General features: G+C 36.7%; 1 protein-coding gene across 1 annotated transcript; it reads left to right on the plus strand.

Annotated features, from left to right (window-relative positions):
* Positions 1-4,783: 4,783 nt before the first annotated feature.
* Positions 4,784-6,941, plus strand: LOC132270007 (uncharacterized). The gene is made up of 3 exons (XM_059771233.1): positions 4,784-5,930; positions 6,096-6,271; positions 6,414-6,941. The coding sequence occupies exons 1-3, from the start codon at positions 4,784-4,786 to the stop codon at positions 6,939-6,941; spliced, it is 1,851 nt and encodes a 616-aa protein (XP_059627216.1).
* Positions 6,942-15,313: the final 8,372 nt, after the last annotated feature.

Genomic DNA, 15,313 nt, shown 5'->3' on the forward strand with positions numbered 1-15,313 from the left:
CGGATTTCTCTCCCCATTGTAGGTGGAGACAATTCTAAAATTAGCTCAACTTTTGCTTTGTCAACTTCTATTCCTCTTTTTGAAATGACATGTCCAAGCACGATTCCTTCTTGAACCATGAAATGGCTTTTTTCCTAACTTAACAAGAGATTAGTTTCATAACATCTTTAAAGCACTTTTAAGAAATTTTGGACACACGAATCAAAAGAGGACCCAAAAACCAAGAAGTCATCCATGAAGACTTTTAAATATTTCTCCACTATGTATGAAAAAATTGACATCATACACCTTTGAAAAATGGCTGGAGCATTGCACAATCAAAAGGCATTCGTCGATAAGCAAATGTACCAAAGAGACATGTGAAGGTGGTCTTTTCTTGGTCTAATGGGTCTAAAGCCACTTAATTGTACCCCGAGTAACCATATAGGAAGAAATAATATTGTTGCTCGGCCAATCTTTCCAAGATTTGATCAATGAAAGGCAATAGAAAATGGTCCTTCCTAGTGGCGGAATTCAGCTTTCAGTAATCTATGCAAACAAGCCACGAAGTGGCTGTGCGTTTCGAAATGAGATCACCCTTAGCATTTTCAACAACTATAATTCCTGACTTTTTGGGAACCACTTGAGTTGGACTAACCCACTTGGAATTAGAGATAAGATAAATAATTCCCGCATCTAAAAGTTTTACAACCTCCATCATGACAACTTCCTTCATATTTGGGTTCAATCTCCTTTGAGCATCCCTAAATGGCCTTTTGTCCTCTTCCATGTGTACGCGATACATACAAATAGAAGGGTCAATACCTTTTAGGTCAGCCACACTCTTTCCAATGGCTTATTTTTTTAGCTTTAAGCACTTCCAAAAGATCATTCTCTTGGTCATTTTCAAGATTTAAAGCAATGATGATTAGAAGAGTCTCTTTTGGGCCTAAGAAGGCATATTTAAGATTGGATGGAAGAGGCTTAAACTCAAGAGTAGGAAGAGAGATGAGAGAAGGAACTGGTGGAGTACTAAAGAGTGAAGGAAGACGTTCTTTCTTGTTTTTCTAAGGTGGGAAATCCAAAGTGGCCACAGAGTCCATCAAAGCATTCACCTCACTTATGGATCCTTCCATGTTAAAACCACAACTTTCAAACATTTCACAAAGGCACGCCTCAAGAGGGTCCTTAGAAAGAATAGAGGGAAGAGTCTCCTCTATGATTTCATCCAAGACATCCACTAGGAAACACTCATCTTCATCTGTGGGATGTTGACTCGCATTAAATACATTAAGCTTAACCATCATGTTACCAAAAGAAATGTCTATAATGCCTAATCTACAATTAATGGTGGCATTGGCAGTAGCAAGGAATGGTCTTCCTAAGATGGCTGGAATGTGATTAGTAAGATTATGGACTAGTTCAGTATCAAGTACTACAAAATCAACTGGGAAATAAAACTTATCAACCTTAATTTGAATGTCTTCAATAATTCCCCTAGGTTTCTTAATTAATCTATTGGTTAGTTGGATTACTACCGATTTTGGCTTCAAGTCCCCTAATCCTAATTGCAAGTAAACAGAGTATGGAATGAGATTAATACTTGCACCTAAATTAAGGAGAGCTCTATGAACCTCTTAGTTTCTAATTACACAAGAAATGGTCGGAGCACCTAGATCCTTGAACTTAGGAGGAGTATTATGAAGAAGAATAGAACTCAGTTGTTCCATTAGAAGCACATTCTTAAGGTCCTTTCCTTTGTTTTTCCTCTTTTGAGTGCACAAGTCCTTCAAAAACTTTGCATATGGTGGAATTTGCTTAATTGCATCTAGAAGAGGAAGATTAATTTTCACTTATTTAAACCCTTCCATCATGTCATGAATTTTTCCTTCTTGTCTCCTAAATGATGAAGTCTCTCTCAAAGCTTAAGGAAATGGAGCTTTTGGTTCATAAGGCTTCTCTAATTGGGGAGATGATGATGAAGATGATGGAATGACCTTTTTGGAACCACTAGCATCCATGGAAGTAGGAATAGGATTTTGAATGGGACGGATGCAACCATTTGGTTGTGCCAGTTCACTATCCTCCTTAGGTACCTCTACCTTATTATCCACTTTCCTAACACTCCTCAAGGTTATAATTGCTTGAACTTGCTCATTTCTGAAAAATCCCGATGAAGGACTTGTTTGCACCATAAACTACCCCTTAGGATTGGTCTTAGTTTGACTAGGCAACTTACCTTTCTCTCTCACATTTAAAGAATTAGCTAATTACCCGATTTGAGCTTCAAGCTTTGCAATTGATTGAGAGTGAGAATGAAATAATTGATTATCTTTTCGAAGATCACCTATGGCTTCCAAGACCTTGTCTTAAAAAGTGGGACTTTTAGGAGGCATTTGATTTGGATTAAAGTAAGATTGAGAATTTAATGCTTGAGGATGAGAGTAGGATTGAGAATTTGATGCTTGAGGATGAGAATATTGATTCACATTTTAAAGATAGAATAAAGGATGGTAACCTTGAGAATTCTGATTTTGGAGATGTGGGGGAACATACTTTGCTTGGTAACCTTGAGTTTGAGGAGGGTTTGTACCATCTCCTTGATTTTTCCATGCAAAGTTTGGATGATTCTTCCACCCCGGATTGCAAGTATTGGAATAAGGGTTGTTCCCTTGATGAATAAAAGCAGCATTTGCTTGTTCTTGAGACTCATTTGGTATGATTTGTCCAAGAGGGCAATTTGAAGTATGGTGAATGTAACTAGAACAAGTCATGCACATTTCATTGGAATGATGGGAATAAGATTGAATTGCCGGACCTTGACTCAAAAGGAATTTATCAAACCTTTGAGTAAAATTTTTGACCTCGGCGGCAATTGTTTGTCCTAAGGTTCTCTAAAGACCTATTTGCTTGTTTAATGTCAAAAAGCTTTGGTTCAGTGAGCTTAAGTGCATAACTTATTTGCACTATGGTTTAACATATGATACTGGGGTAGCATTGTCATTTGCAATGCAGTGACAAACTTTTTACATTGGCATGTATTAATTCATCACTGCTTGTACACTTGATTTAGCTAAATTGAATGATCTCAGTGAAGTTCAATGTATAAGGAACTTGCTACAGGTGCTCACAAGGGTATTTTAGTACTTTCTCTGATGTATTCTATGAATACTCGTATGACTGACTAGCTACATTGCATTGAATTACTGTGGTAAGCCTACATTGTGACTAATACAGCCTCAGCAACAGTATTCTACTGAATGTAATATATAGCTGGTATAAGGCTGGTTTTTAAAGTTTTTCAAGTATGCTCAGGAGTGTGCCACGTGGCTGTGGTCCATGAATGTATTGTCCTCTAATGGTGTTGCAGAACTTAGAGGCTAAGCAAAGATAAAAGTCATTGTGACCTCACCTGTATGAACTAATTTTACTGATGCACAAGGTGTCATTATATGGTGAGATATCAAGGGCAACATTATCCTTTCATTGAGGGATTGTTAGAATTGTTCTTATACAATCATTGGCTGAAAGGTGACATCATTGAATTTAGTAAGGAGCAGTCAAGCATTTACACATGTCTATATATATGCTGCTATAGGAGTCTTTTAAGGTTAATGGCCTTAAAAATAGACTAAGAGTAAGCTGCAGTCAAGAACTCTCGAGCTCCTATTATTGAACAAGTTTTTCTATGATTTGCAATGATGATCTATGCTAGAAAAACCCACAGATTCAAGCCTTGTGTGTGATCAATGTGCTGAGATGCTGCTGCTGTTTAAATTGCTGGAGCAAGGGCTGGATTGAGTAGTGAGTTTGAGTTCCAAGCTGCTATGGTCATTTCTGAGGGTTGTCGCAGGTATATCTATGCTATTTACACTTGCTCAGTAGTTTGTTTTGAATTGAAACATGCTGAAATGGATTTTGGATTCTTAGATTAGTAGATAAGCTTTTTTTTTTTTTTTTTTTTTTTTTTTTCTGATATATACTGTGATTCAAGTGCAAAATGATTAAGGCTAGCTATTCTATGGATTATCAATGTGCTAGCAAGTCTATTTTGATGAATCAAAGCTGTTGAAATTAGCTGTGATGCAAAACATTGGCAGATTGTGATTATGACCTTACAAAACCCCTTGAACAGTGTTGTGTTGTGCTTATTCAAGAACTATGATTGAACCTAATATATAATCATTCTATGCTGAATTGTTTAAAGATATTTACATGAGTACTGCTGTAAAATAAGACTATGGAAGCTACTGGTGAATTGATCTCAAATGGAAATTACCCCTCAAATCCTAGCTGCAGCAGATTAGTGTTTTTGAGGCAGTAACTTGGTTTTTTTATGCTATTTAAGCTATTTCACTTGTAGAAGGAACTTGACTATATTGTTTATCATTTTTAATGATGTATATAGAGAGCTATATGAGCTTTGTTGGTCCAAGCAAGGATGCTTAGGACAGGGGGAGTGTGTGTATGCACTGAAATCAACTAGTATGTGTATTAGTTGTGAAAACTAGTATCCATCCTTGTGCTTGGGTGAGTGCAGAAGGTGAAACAGCTGAGTGTGTAACAAGGTACATATAGCTAGTAGTGGATTTCATTGGCTGAGACCATGAACCAAGGTTTTCCCTAGTTGAAAGGGTTTCCTTGTAAATCCTGTTTTAAGTACTTATTATATGCTTGCTACTATATCTTATTGATTCTGTTGAAAAGAAATTAACAAAATCACCCCCCCTCTTGGTTCATTAATTGGTATCAGAGCTTGGGTCTGCATCGAAAGGTTCTAACAAGCCTACAGCTGGTCCTAGTTATGGATGAAGGTCAAGTTATTAACAATGCTCCTGATTTTGAAGGCTCAAACTATGATTCTTGGAAAACTAGAATGGAAGCCTTTTTGATGTCTCAGTCCTATGATGTTTGGCATACTACTATACATGGTGTTATAATTCTCAATCCTGAAAATCTTTCTGCTGAAGACAAGGTAGCTGTAGCTAATGATGGGAAGGCCAAACATGTTCTTTTCTGTGCCTTGAAGCAGCAAGAATTTACCAAAGTGAAATATTATAAGACAGCCAAGGAAATGTGGGAATCACTTCTGGCAGCTTATGAGGGAAACAATGTTATAAAGGAAAACAAAATTCAGCTTTTCAAGTTTCAATATGAAGTTTGTAAAATGGAGGAAAGAGAGACCATTGCAAAATACATGTTCAGAATCAATAATCTTGTAAACAATATGAGAGCTCTTGGTGAAGACATTAAAGATTCTGATGTGTGTAAGAAAATTCTTAGATCTCTCACTTCCAGATTCAATGCCAAGGTTACTATTCTAGAAGACAAAGATTTATCCAACATGAAGATTGATAAACTTCAAGCATCTCTCATAGCTTATGAGATGAGAGTTGGTCTTCCTATTCTATATAGAAGAGAAATTGCACTTAAAGCCAAGGAAACTGCTGAGGAAGATGAGTCTAAGTCTGAAGATGATCTTGAAGAGGATGAAGTGGCTTACCTTGCTAAGAAATTCAAAAAATTCAGGTTCAAAAAGAAATCTCAGCAGCAAAACCTAACATGTTATGGGTGTGGTAAGCTTGGTCATATTGTGTCTAAGTGTCCTAACTCTAAGGGGAAAACTCAGAGAAAGTTTGAGGGACCTAACAACAAAGGAAGGTTTGGAAGAAAAACCTTACTTTCAAATTGGGAAACAGCCATTGAAGAAGAAAAGAAACCTAAAGAAGCTCAAGAAGATGAATGTTTATTCATGGCCATCCTTGAACCTCCAAAAGATTCAGTTGAAACTGAAGAAGATACTGACACAGAGATTGAAGAAATTCTTAAAGAATGTGAAAGACTTGCTATAAAGTGCAATCAACAGAAGTCTCAAATTAGAAAGCTGAATTCAGAACTGTTAAAGTCCAGAAAAATTCTCACCAAACACTTAAACTCAAACTGTCAACCATGTGCTCAATTTCCCTTATTTTCCTAAGCTTACTTAAGGCTCAGGGTAACTCTCAGTGGTCCACTAAAAGGTACAAGGAAGAACTATCTACTATACTTGAGGAGAGGTCTCTGAAGATGGTTAAAATTTGGAAACAATCCACTAAACAAATTTGTATGTGATTCAGCTGCAAAGATTAATAAAAGATATTCAATATTTGTGAAGGCAACCACTGGTGAAGTGTATGCAAGATATCCCATTGTAAAACCTCTGAAATCAAGGTTTGATATTCTTGATAACATCCAAAATCCATTGAGTTTCAATCAGAGAGACTTTGTTACATCAGTTGCAAGGAACTTCAAGGTCACTTAGATGTATGTGAAGAAGTCAGACTTAATTCAAAGACAAAGGGTCAGTGGTGAAGTCTAAGATGATGTGGATCCCTAAGAAGCTGAACTCTGTAAGTCTTCTTATGTATATAACTTTTAAAGCCTGTAATACTCAGTACAAATGGTATGTTGACAGTGGCTACTCATCACACATGACAGGTGATGGTACCAAATTCAAATCTTTAAAGCAGTTTGTTGGTGGAAATGTTATCTTCAGAGATAATCAAAGAGCTAAAATTGTTGGAATTGGTACTGTGAGTAAGTCTAAAGAATTGCCAGAGATTCAAGAAGTTCTATTGGTTGAAGGGCTCAAACATAATCTCTTAAGTGTCAGTCAATTGTGTGACAGTGGGAAGGAATTCTGTTTTAATAAAGAAAAATGCAATGTGATTGATCTGGAATCAAAACAAGTTTCGTTCTCAGCTAGTAGATCTTCAGGAAATGTTTACACAGTTACTGAAGAAATTCAGGTCACTCAATGCAATTTAACAACCTCTGATGAAGCTAAATTATGGCACAAGAGGTTAGGTCATCTTCATTCAAGAAATATGTCCAAGATTCTGAAGCTGAAAGCTGTTAAAGGACTACCTGACATCTGTTTTAAGGATGATCACCTTTGTAAAGCATGTCAACAAGGAAAGTAGACTAAAGTTTCATTTCATTCTAAGGAAATTAATACCTCTAAGGCACTTGACCTGATACATATGGATCTTTGTGGCCCTACAAGAACCATAAGTGTTGGTGGTACTAAGTATTTTATGCTACTCATTAATGATTTCAGCAGAATGGTGTGGGTTTACTTCCTGAAAGAAAAGTCTGAGGCTATTACACAATTTATTAAGTTTGCCAATCTTCTTGAAAATGAAAGAAGCTGTACTATGAAGAAACTCAGGTCTAATTTTGGTTCAGAGTTCATTATGAAAGAATTTGAACACTACTGTGATGACAAGGGAATTAAAAAGGAATTCTCAGCTATAACTACACCTCAACAAAATGGAGTTGTGGAGAGAAAAAACAGAACAGTTCAAGAAATAGGGAGAACAATGTTGCTTAAAAAAGGTTTGGCAAAAGGGTTTTAGGCTTAAGCTGTAAGTACTGTTGTGTATATCATCAATAGGGTTCTCTTTAGACCAAATTCAACTAAGACACCTTTTGAATTGAGGTATGGAAAACCTGCAACAGTTCACTATTTCAGAATATTTGGCAGCAAGTGTTATATACTTAATCATATTGATAGTTTGGTGAAGTTTGATTCAAAATCCGATGAAGGCATATTTCTGGGGTATTATACAAAAAGCAAGGCTTATAGATATTACAACCTTAGGTCTTCGAAGGTGGTTGATTCAATCCATGTGAAATTTGATGAAAATCCTCAAGTGAAACTCTAACTGAAGACAACAATAATACAATTGGTTCAAATAAAACCAGCTCCTCAGTGACTGAACCTGAGAATTCAAAAGAAGCTACTTACCCAGTACTGCAGAAGCAGGTTCAAGCTGAAAACATTATTGGTTCATCTCAAGCTGGAGTTCAAACAAGGAATAGGAAGAAGTTAACTGAGTTGGAAGCTGAGGATAGCATAGAATACAGTCACTTTGCAATGCTGTCATCTATTGAACCTAAATCTTACTTTGAAGCTCAGAAGATTAAGGATTGGGTTGTAGCCATGTAAGAAGAACTTGATCAAATTAACAAAAATGATACTTGGACATTTATACCTAGACCTGCAGATAAGAATGTAATTGGCTCTAAATGGATTTACAGAAACAAGATGAATGAAAAAGGATCTGTTATCATAAATAAAGCAAGGTTGGTGTGTAAAGGCTATTCACAGCAAGCTGGTATTGACTATGATGAAACCTTTGCTCTTGTGGCCAGAATGGAGTCCATAAGAATGTTGTTGTCCTTTGCATGTCACCAACAAGTCAAAGTGTACCAAATGGATGTCAAATCTGCTTTTCTAAATGGAGATCTAAGTGAGGAAGTTTAGCTAGAGCAACCTAAAGGTTTTGAAGATTCTGAATATCCCTCTCACGTATTCAAACTAAGCAAAGCCTTGTATGGTCTCAAACAAGCTCCTAGGGCTTGGTATGAAAAACTACATTAGTTCTTAATTGAATAAGGCTTTCATAGAGGCAAAGTTGACAACACCCTGTATGTCAGAATTCATCAAGACCAATTTCTATTTCTTCAAATCTATGTAGATGACATCATGTTTTGTGGCTCCAACACTTCTTTAGCATTAGAGTTTGCCAATCTTATGAAGATAAGGTTTGAAATATCACTCTTAGGTACTCTCAGGTATTTCTTAGGACTTCAAATTGCTCAAACATCTAAAGGGATCTTTATTTCACAACAAAAGTATGCCTCAGAATTACTTAAGAAGTTCAATATAAGTGATAACAAGTCTGTTTCAACACCTTTGTGTCCCAATACCAAACTGTCACTTAATTATACTTCAGAAGTAGTTCCATCCACACTTTATAGGTCTATCATTGGCAGTCTACTATATCTTACAGCTTCAAGACCTGATATAATGTACTCAATGGGATTGGTAGCCAGATTTCAAAGTAATCCAAAAATGTCTCATCTCTAAGCTGCTAAACGCATTCTCAGATATGTTAAGGGCACAATCTCTTATGGTCTACATTACATTTTTTCAACAACAATGTCTATAGCTGCCTTTTCAGATGCTGATTGGGGTGGATCCTTACCTGACAGAATGAGTACTTCTGGTTGCTGTTATATTCTTGGTTCTAATGTAGTCTCCTGGCTTAGTAAAAAACAAGAAACAGTCTCTCTATCTACTTTAGAAAATGAGTATATAGCTACCTCTCAAGCTGGTTCTCAATTACTTTAGATATAGTCTACCCTGGCAGATCTTGGACTCCACTTCTCCATGCCTCCCAAGCTCTTTTGTGACAATCAGAGTGCTATTGCCATCAGTAAAAATCCCACATTACATTGGAAGAGCAAGCATATAGATATCAGGTATCATTTTCTCAGAGATAAAGTCCAAAAAGGGCTTCTTGATATTACTTATCTTCCAACTGAGGATCAAATTGCAGACATCATGACTAAACCTTTTCTTCCTTACAGATTTTCAACCCTTAGAGATCTTCTCAGGGTTGTTACCCACCTCTTTGAACTTAGTATAATTGTTGGTCCTGCTCCCTTTTGACCTTCAATGTCAAAAAAGGGGAGAAAAGAACTAAAATAAGGATAATGTCAGGCTATTCTTATCATTTGATGAGTGTTAGGTTGTTCTTTGTTTGTTATCTGAATCACTATAACTGAGGCCTTATTTCATATCAAAGTTTTTATCATTAAAAGCAAGGAGATTATTGGTCCTAAAGTTCTCTAAAGACATTTGCCTGTTTAATGTCAAAAAAGCTTTGGTTCAGTGAGCTTAAGTGCATAACCTATCTACATTGTGGTTTAACATATCATACTGGGGTAGCATTGTCATTTTCAATGCAGTGACAGACTTTTTACATTGGCATGTATTAATTCATCACAGCTTGTACACTTGATTTAGCTAAATTGAATGATCTCAGTGAAGTTCAGTGTATAAGGAACTTGTTGCAGGTGCTCACAAAGGTATTTTAGTATTTTCTCTGATGTATTCTATGAATACTCGTATGACTGACTAGCTGCATTGCACTGAATTGCTGTGGTAAGCCTACATTGTGACTAATACAGCCTCAGCAACAGTATTCTGCTGAATATAATATACAACTGGTGTAAGGCTGGTTTTTAAAGTTTTTCAAGTATGCTCAGGAGTGTGACATGTGGCTATGGTCCATGAATGTATTGTCCTCCAATGGTGTTGTAGAACTTAGAGGCTAAGCAAAGATAAAAGTCATTGTGACCTCACCTGTATGAACTGATTTTTCTAATGCACAAGGTGTCATTATATGGTGAGATATCAAGGGCAACATTGTCCTTTCACTGAGGGAATGTCAGAATTGTTCTTATATTATCATTGTCTAAAAGGTGACATCCTTAAATTTAGTGAGGAGCAGTCAAACATTTACATAAGTCTATATATATGTTGCTATAGGAGTCTTTTAGGGTTAATGGCCTTCAAAATAGACTAAGAGTAAGCTGCAGCCAATAACTCTCGAGTTCCTATTATTGAACCAGTTTTTCTGTGATTTGCAATGATGAACTATGCTAGAAAAACCCACTAACTCAAGCCTTGTGTGTAATCAATATGCTGAGATGCTGCTGCTGTCTAAATTACTGAAGCCGGGGCTGGATTAAATTGTTAAACCAATATTTAGCTTTATCCTGAAGAGTGAAAGGGAAAAGCTTCATTTTAAGACTTCTTCTGGCACATCCATGATTTTCACGATGGAACAAACTTTTAAGAACTCATCTAAATATTTATAAGGCTCTTCATTAATCAACCCATAGAAAAGGGGGCACATGTTAATGGTGGAAGCCTTAATCTCATAATGATAAGCACGGAAATTTGGTAATTAAATGCAAGTGCCTAAGGACCATTGGAGGATTGAGAGGTAGATATACCTCTTGACCTTGGAGAGGGTATGCCATTTGACCTTGAGGTTGGTATTGAACATATTGATGTTGTTGCTCACCAATTGGGAAACAACATTTGGCTTTGGCATCCCTAGATTAGGTTGTTGCACAACAGGATTGATTAGTCGTGGCATTCCCAATGGTGGATGCACACCTTGAGGATCCACAATATGAACTTGTTGTGGGTGGTGCACACCTTGATGATCCACATGACCAAGATCTTCAATGGGATCTTCAATTGGGTCTTCCATTAAGGGTGATGGAAGATCAAAAGTGGGAAGAATATGATGACTATCCCTAGTACTACCTCTTAAACGCCGAAAGGAAACTTCGAGATTTTTATTTACAGGAGTAAGAGGACGACTAAGTGATCTACGACCATGCATGGACTAGAATAAGTCAATAAACCAACACTTAAATTTTCATCCTCCACATACGATGTTCCCAAACTCCTCAATAATATCAGTGCACAAAATAAATAAAAACCTCCACACAGGCTGATGCCTTCTATAAGAAGATATGCATGGACATAAAAATAAAACAATTCAATTTAAGCCTCCAGTTGGGCTGTCCAAAGCATGCAAAATACTTGATAATTAAATTTAAGACTCAAAGAAAAACTTACAAATGGTCCTTAAGCAATTTCAAAATTTTTAGTGCTTAAAAGTCCAGCGTTTGCTCCACTTTGCTTCAAGTACCTAATTGACATATATTAAATGAGAAAATAAAAATAAAATAACTTTAAAGTAAATAATCAACAAAGAACTAATGTCTAATTGTTGAACCAAGAGGGTGGTGAATTGGTTAAAACTTTTCTTTTAAAAAACTTTCTCGCACACTAAGCAAGCAATCAAAGAACAGATAACACAAGATTTACAAGGAAACCCTCTTAATTAGGGAAAACCTTAGTTCTTGGCCTTGGCTAATAAGCAATCCACTAGTTGTATGTATCTTGTTACACACTCAGCTGTCTCACTTTCTACACACACCCATGCACCAAGTAGACACTAGTTTTCACAACCAATAAACACACATTAGTATACCACAGTGCATCTGAGCATTCCCCCTGTCCTAAACAACCGCGCTTGGACCCAATAAGCTCTTACAGCTTAATCAACAATGGGGTGAGGGATCATGCCTCACTTGCATTAGCAATAATAAGTGTTAACACACTAAATACAATAAAGTCTTTGCAACAATTAGAATAGGTTGGGCAACACAGAATTCCAAGTTACTGCCTTAGAACTGCAATCCGCTGCATCTACGGTCTGAGGGGTAAAATAGGAAATTCCTTTTAAGATCAATTCATCAGCGCCTCATACAGTTTTTTTTCACTACTGTACTCATGTTTATAGCTTTGCATAAACAAACATAGCATGAGTATACAAAGTTTAGTCAAAGTTCTTGGTTCAGAAAATAACAACTTCAGCACAGAAAGCTTTGGTATAGAAAGCTTCGGCAAAGAATAGCCTCAGTACAGAATAGCCTCAGCACAAATTAACTTTAGTACAAAACAACTTCGGCACTGACTACTCAAAATCAAAGCATGCCATATTTTTGTCACAAACTCAACTTTATCAATCTTGATTCATCAAAATATACTATCTAGTAGCATAGATCATTATGAAATAGCTAAGTATAATCAAATAGCACTTGAATCCAAGATTTCTTCAGAAAAACAAGCTTAACTAGTGACCACACCGTCCAAGTTCATTTTCAACATATTCTTAACACAAACACAGTCTGAACAAGTGTAAAAAGATGAATTATACTTGTGTCAACCTTTAGAAATGACCACAGTAGCTTAAAGCCCTCGCATCAGCTACTTTGACATCAGCCTCATCTTAGCAATCAGTACACACCTCAGAGTGGATTCAATGAGTTTTTCTTACATAGATCATCATCAAATAGTAGAGAAAAACTTGTTTGACATAGTATACTCGAGGTTTCTCAGCAGTAGCTCAATGTGCAATGTAAATTAAAGAGGCTTAAACCCTAAGGAGACTTATAACAACATATTTATAGTGACACTTAATTACACAAGGCCTCACACACCACGGATATACACCTGTCACCTCTAGCCAATGATTGAGAGAGCACATTTTAGATATTTTCCGAGTAATGGACCAATGCAGACCTGCCACCTTAGCTAATTTTGTCACAATTCTTCCAGCTACAGCAGGTTACAAGTTTGAGTACTGAATTCCATTTTTGTCCAAACTTAGCCTCTAAGAATGAAATATTCTTGCATATACCAACTCTTTAGGACCACTAAGACGTGTCATATTCTTCTCTAGGACCACTGAGATGTGTCACATTCTTCTATAGGACCACTGAGACGTGTCATATTCTTGAGTATAGTTGGAAAAGACCATACTACCCTCAAAACAGATTTAACTCTACTCAGCACTATGACAGAGCCGAAGCTGTATTCCTCACGATGCAGGTTCAATTTCAGTACAACGCAGGTACCTGAGCATACGTATATATATCTGAAATACAACTAAGAAGAGACCATAGTACCCCTGAGAGCACGTGTAGCTGAAACTAAAATGCTGAACCTTCACTGTCCGAGGCTGAGCACCTGTAGCTGCTGAACCTTCACTGTCCGAGACTGAAGCATTGCAATACTTTTTGACATTAAAAGACAAACATTCCTTAAGGTAACTTAGAACCAACAATCTCCCCCTTTTTCCTTTAATGACAAAAACCAAATAACCTTAAAATAACTTTTAAAGATAAAGGTTCACTAAGTAGAACAACCCAAATGCAAAGGAATAGCTTGAAACTATCCTTATTTCAATCCATTTCTCCCCCCTTTTGACATTGAAGGTCAAAAGGTGAGTAGGACCAACAATAGAAGTTCAGGAGGGATGAGGAACAACCCTGAGAAGAGCTCGAAGGGTTGAGAATCTATGAGGAAGAAGAGGTTTGGTTATGATGTCTGCAAGTTGATCTTCAGTAGGCAAATAGGTAATATCAATAAGACCTTTTTGAACTTTATCTCTGAGAAAGTGATACTTGATGTCAATATGTTTGCTCTTCCAATGCAGTGTGAGATTCTTACTTATAGTAATAGCACTTTGATTATTGCAGAAAAGCTTGGGAGGTCCTGAGAATTGAATGCTAAGATCCGAGAGAGTAGTTTTCATCCAAAGTAATTGTGAACTAGCTTGTGAGGTAGCTATATACTCAGCTTCAAAGGTTAAAAGAGATACAGTGTCCTACTTTTTACTCAGCCACAAGACCACATTTGAACCCAAAGTGTAGCAACAACCAGAGGTACTTTTTCTATCAGGTAAATATCCACCCCAATCAGCATCTGAGAAGGCTGCAATAGACATTGAGGGTGAGTAAATGTAGAATAGACCATATGAGATGGTGCCTTTGACATATCTGAGGATTCTTTTGAATGCTTGAAGATGAGAAACCTTTGGATTACTTTAAAATCTGGCCATTAAACCCACTGAATACATTATATCAGGCCTTGAAGCAGTAAGATACATTAAACTACCAATGATTGACCTATAAAGTGTTGAAGGAACAGCTTCAGTGGTGCACTCCAGTGAGAGTTTGGTATTAGGACATAGTGGTGTTGAGACAGCCTTACAATCATCCATTTTGAACTTTTCAAGTAGCTCCGAGGCATACTTTTGCTGAGAGATAAAGATTTCAGAGGAAGTTTGTGTAATTTGCAGGCTTAGAAAGTATCTGAGAGTCCCCGAGAGTGACATTTCAAACCTTGTCTTCATGAGATTGACAAATTCTGAAGCCAATGAGGTGTCCGAGCCACAAAACATGATATTATCAACATAGATTTGTAGAATTAGAAACTATTCTTGATGAGTTTTTACATAAAGAGTATTATCAACCTTACCTCTGTGAAATCCTTGTTCAACTAAGAACTGATGTAGCTTCTCATACCGGGCTCTGGGGGCTTATTTGAGACCATATAAGGCCTTACTTAGTTTGAACACATGAGAGTGATACTTTGAATCTTCAAAACCTTCAGGCTGTTCTAGGTAAACTTCTTCATTTAAGTATCCATTTAGGAAAGCTGGCTTAATATCCATTTGATCTGCTTTAACTGGAGTAAAAGTTTCATTCTAATGGATTCCATTCTAGCAGCTGGAGTAAAAGTTTCATTATAATCAATTCTAGCTTGCTGAGTATAACCTTTACACACCAATCTTGCCTTATTTTTTATTCTAATCCCTTCTCATTCATCTTGTTTCTGTAAATCCACTTTGAACCTATCACATTCTTGTCTTCAAGTCTGGGAACAAGTGTCCAGGTATCATTCTTGTGAATTTGATCAAGTTCGTCTTGCATTGCAGTAACCAGTCTTTACCTTTTTGAGCTTCAAAATAGGACTTTGGTTCAATGGATGATAGCATAGCAAAGTGACTGTATTCTTCACTATCTTCAGCTTCTAAATCTTTTAGCTTCTTTTTGTTTCTCGTTTGAACTC

This window comes from Cornus florida, unplaced genomic scaffold (genome assembly GCF_030987335.1).
Source record: "Cornus florida cultivar Cherokee Brave unplaced genomic scaffold, ASM3098733v1 CherokeeBrave_3.0.0_Hap2_Chr01, whole genome shotgun sequence".
Taxonomy (NCBI): domain Eukaryota; kingdom Viridiplantae; phylum Streptophyta; class Magnoliopsida; order Cornales; family Cornaceae; genus Cornus; species Cornus florida.

Coding starts and splice junctions, on each gene's coding strand:
- LOC132270007 (XM_059771233.1), top strand. CDS start 4,784: ATGGATGAAGGTCAAGTTATTAACAATGCTCCTGATTTTGAAGGCTCA. Junction 5,931..6,095: donor AAACTCAAACTGTCAACCAT/GTGCTCAATTTC, acceptor TATGTGATTCAG/CTGCAAAGATTAATAAAAGA. Junction 6,272..6,413: donor CAGTTGCAAGGAACTTCAAG/GTCACTTAGATG, acceptor TGTAATACTCAG/TACAAATGGTATGTTGACAG.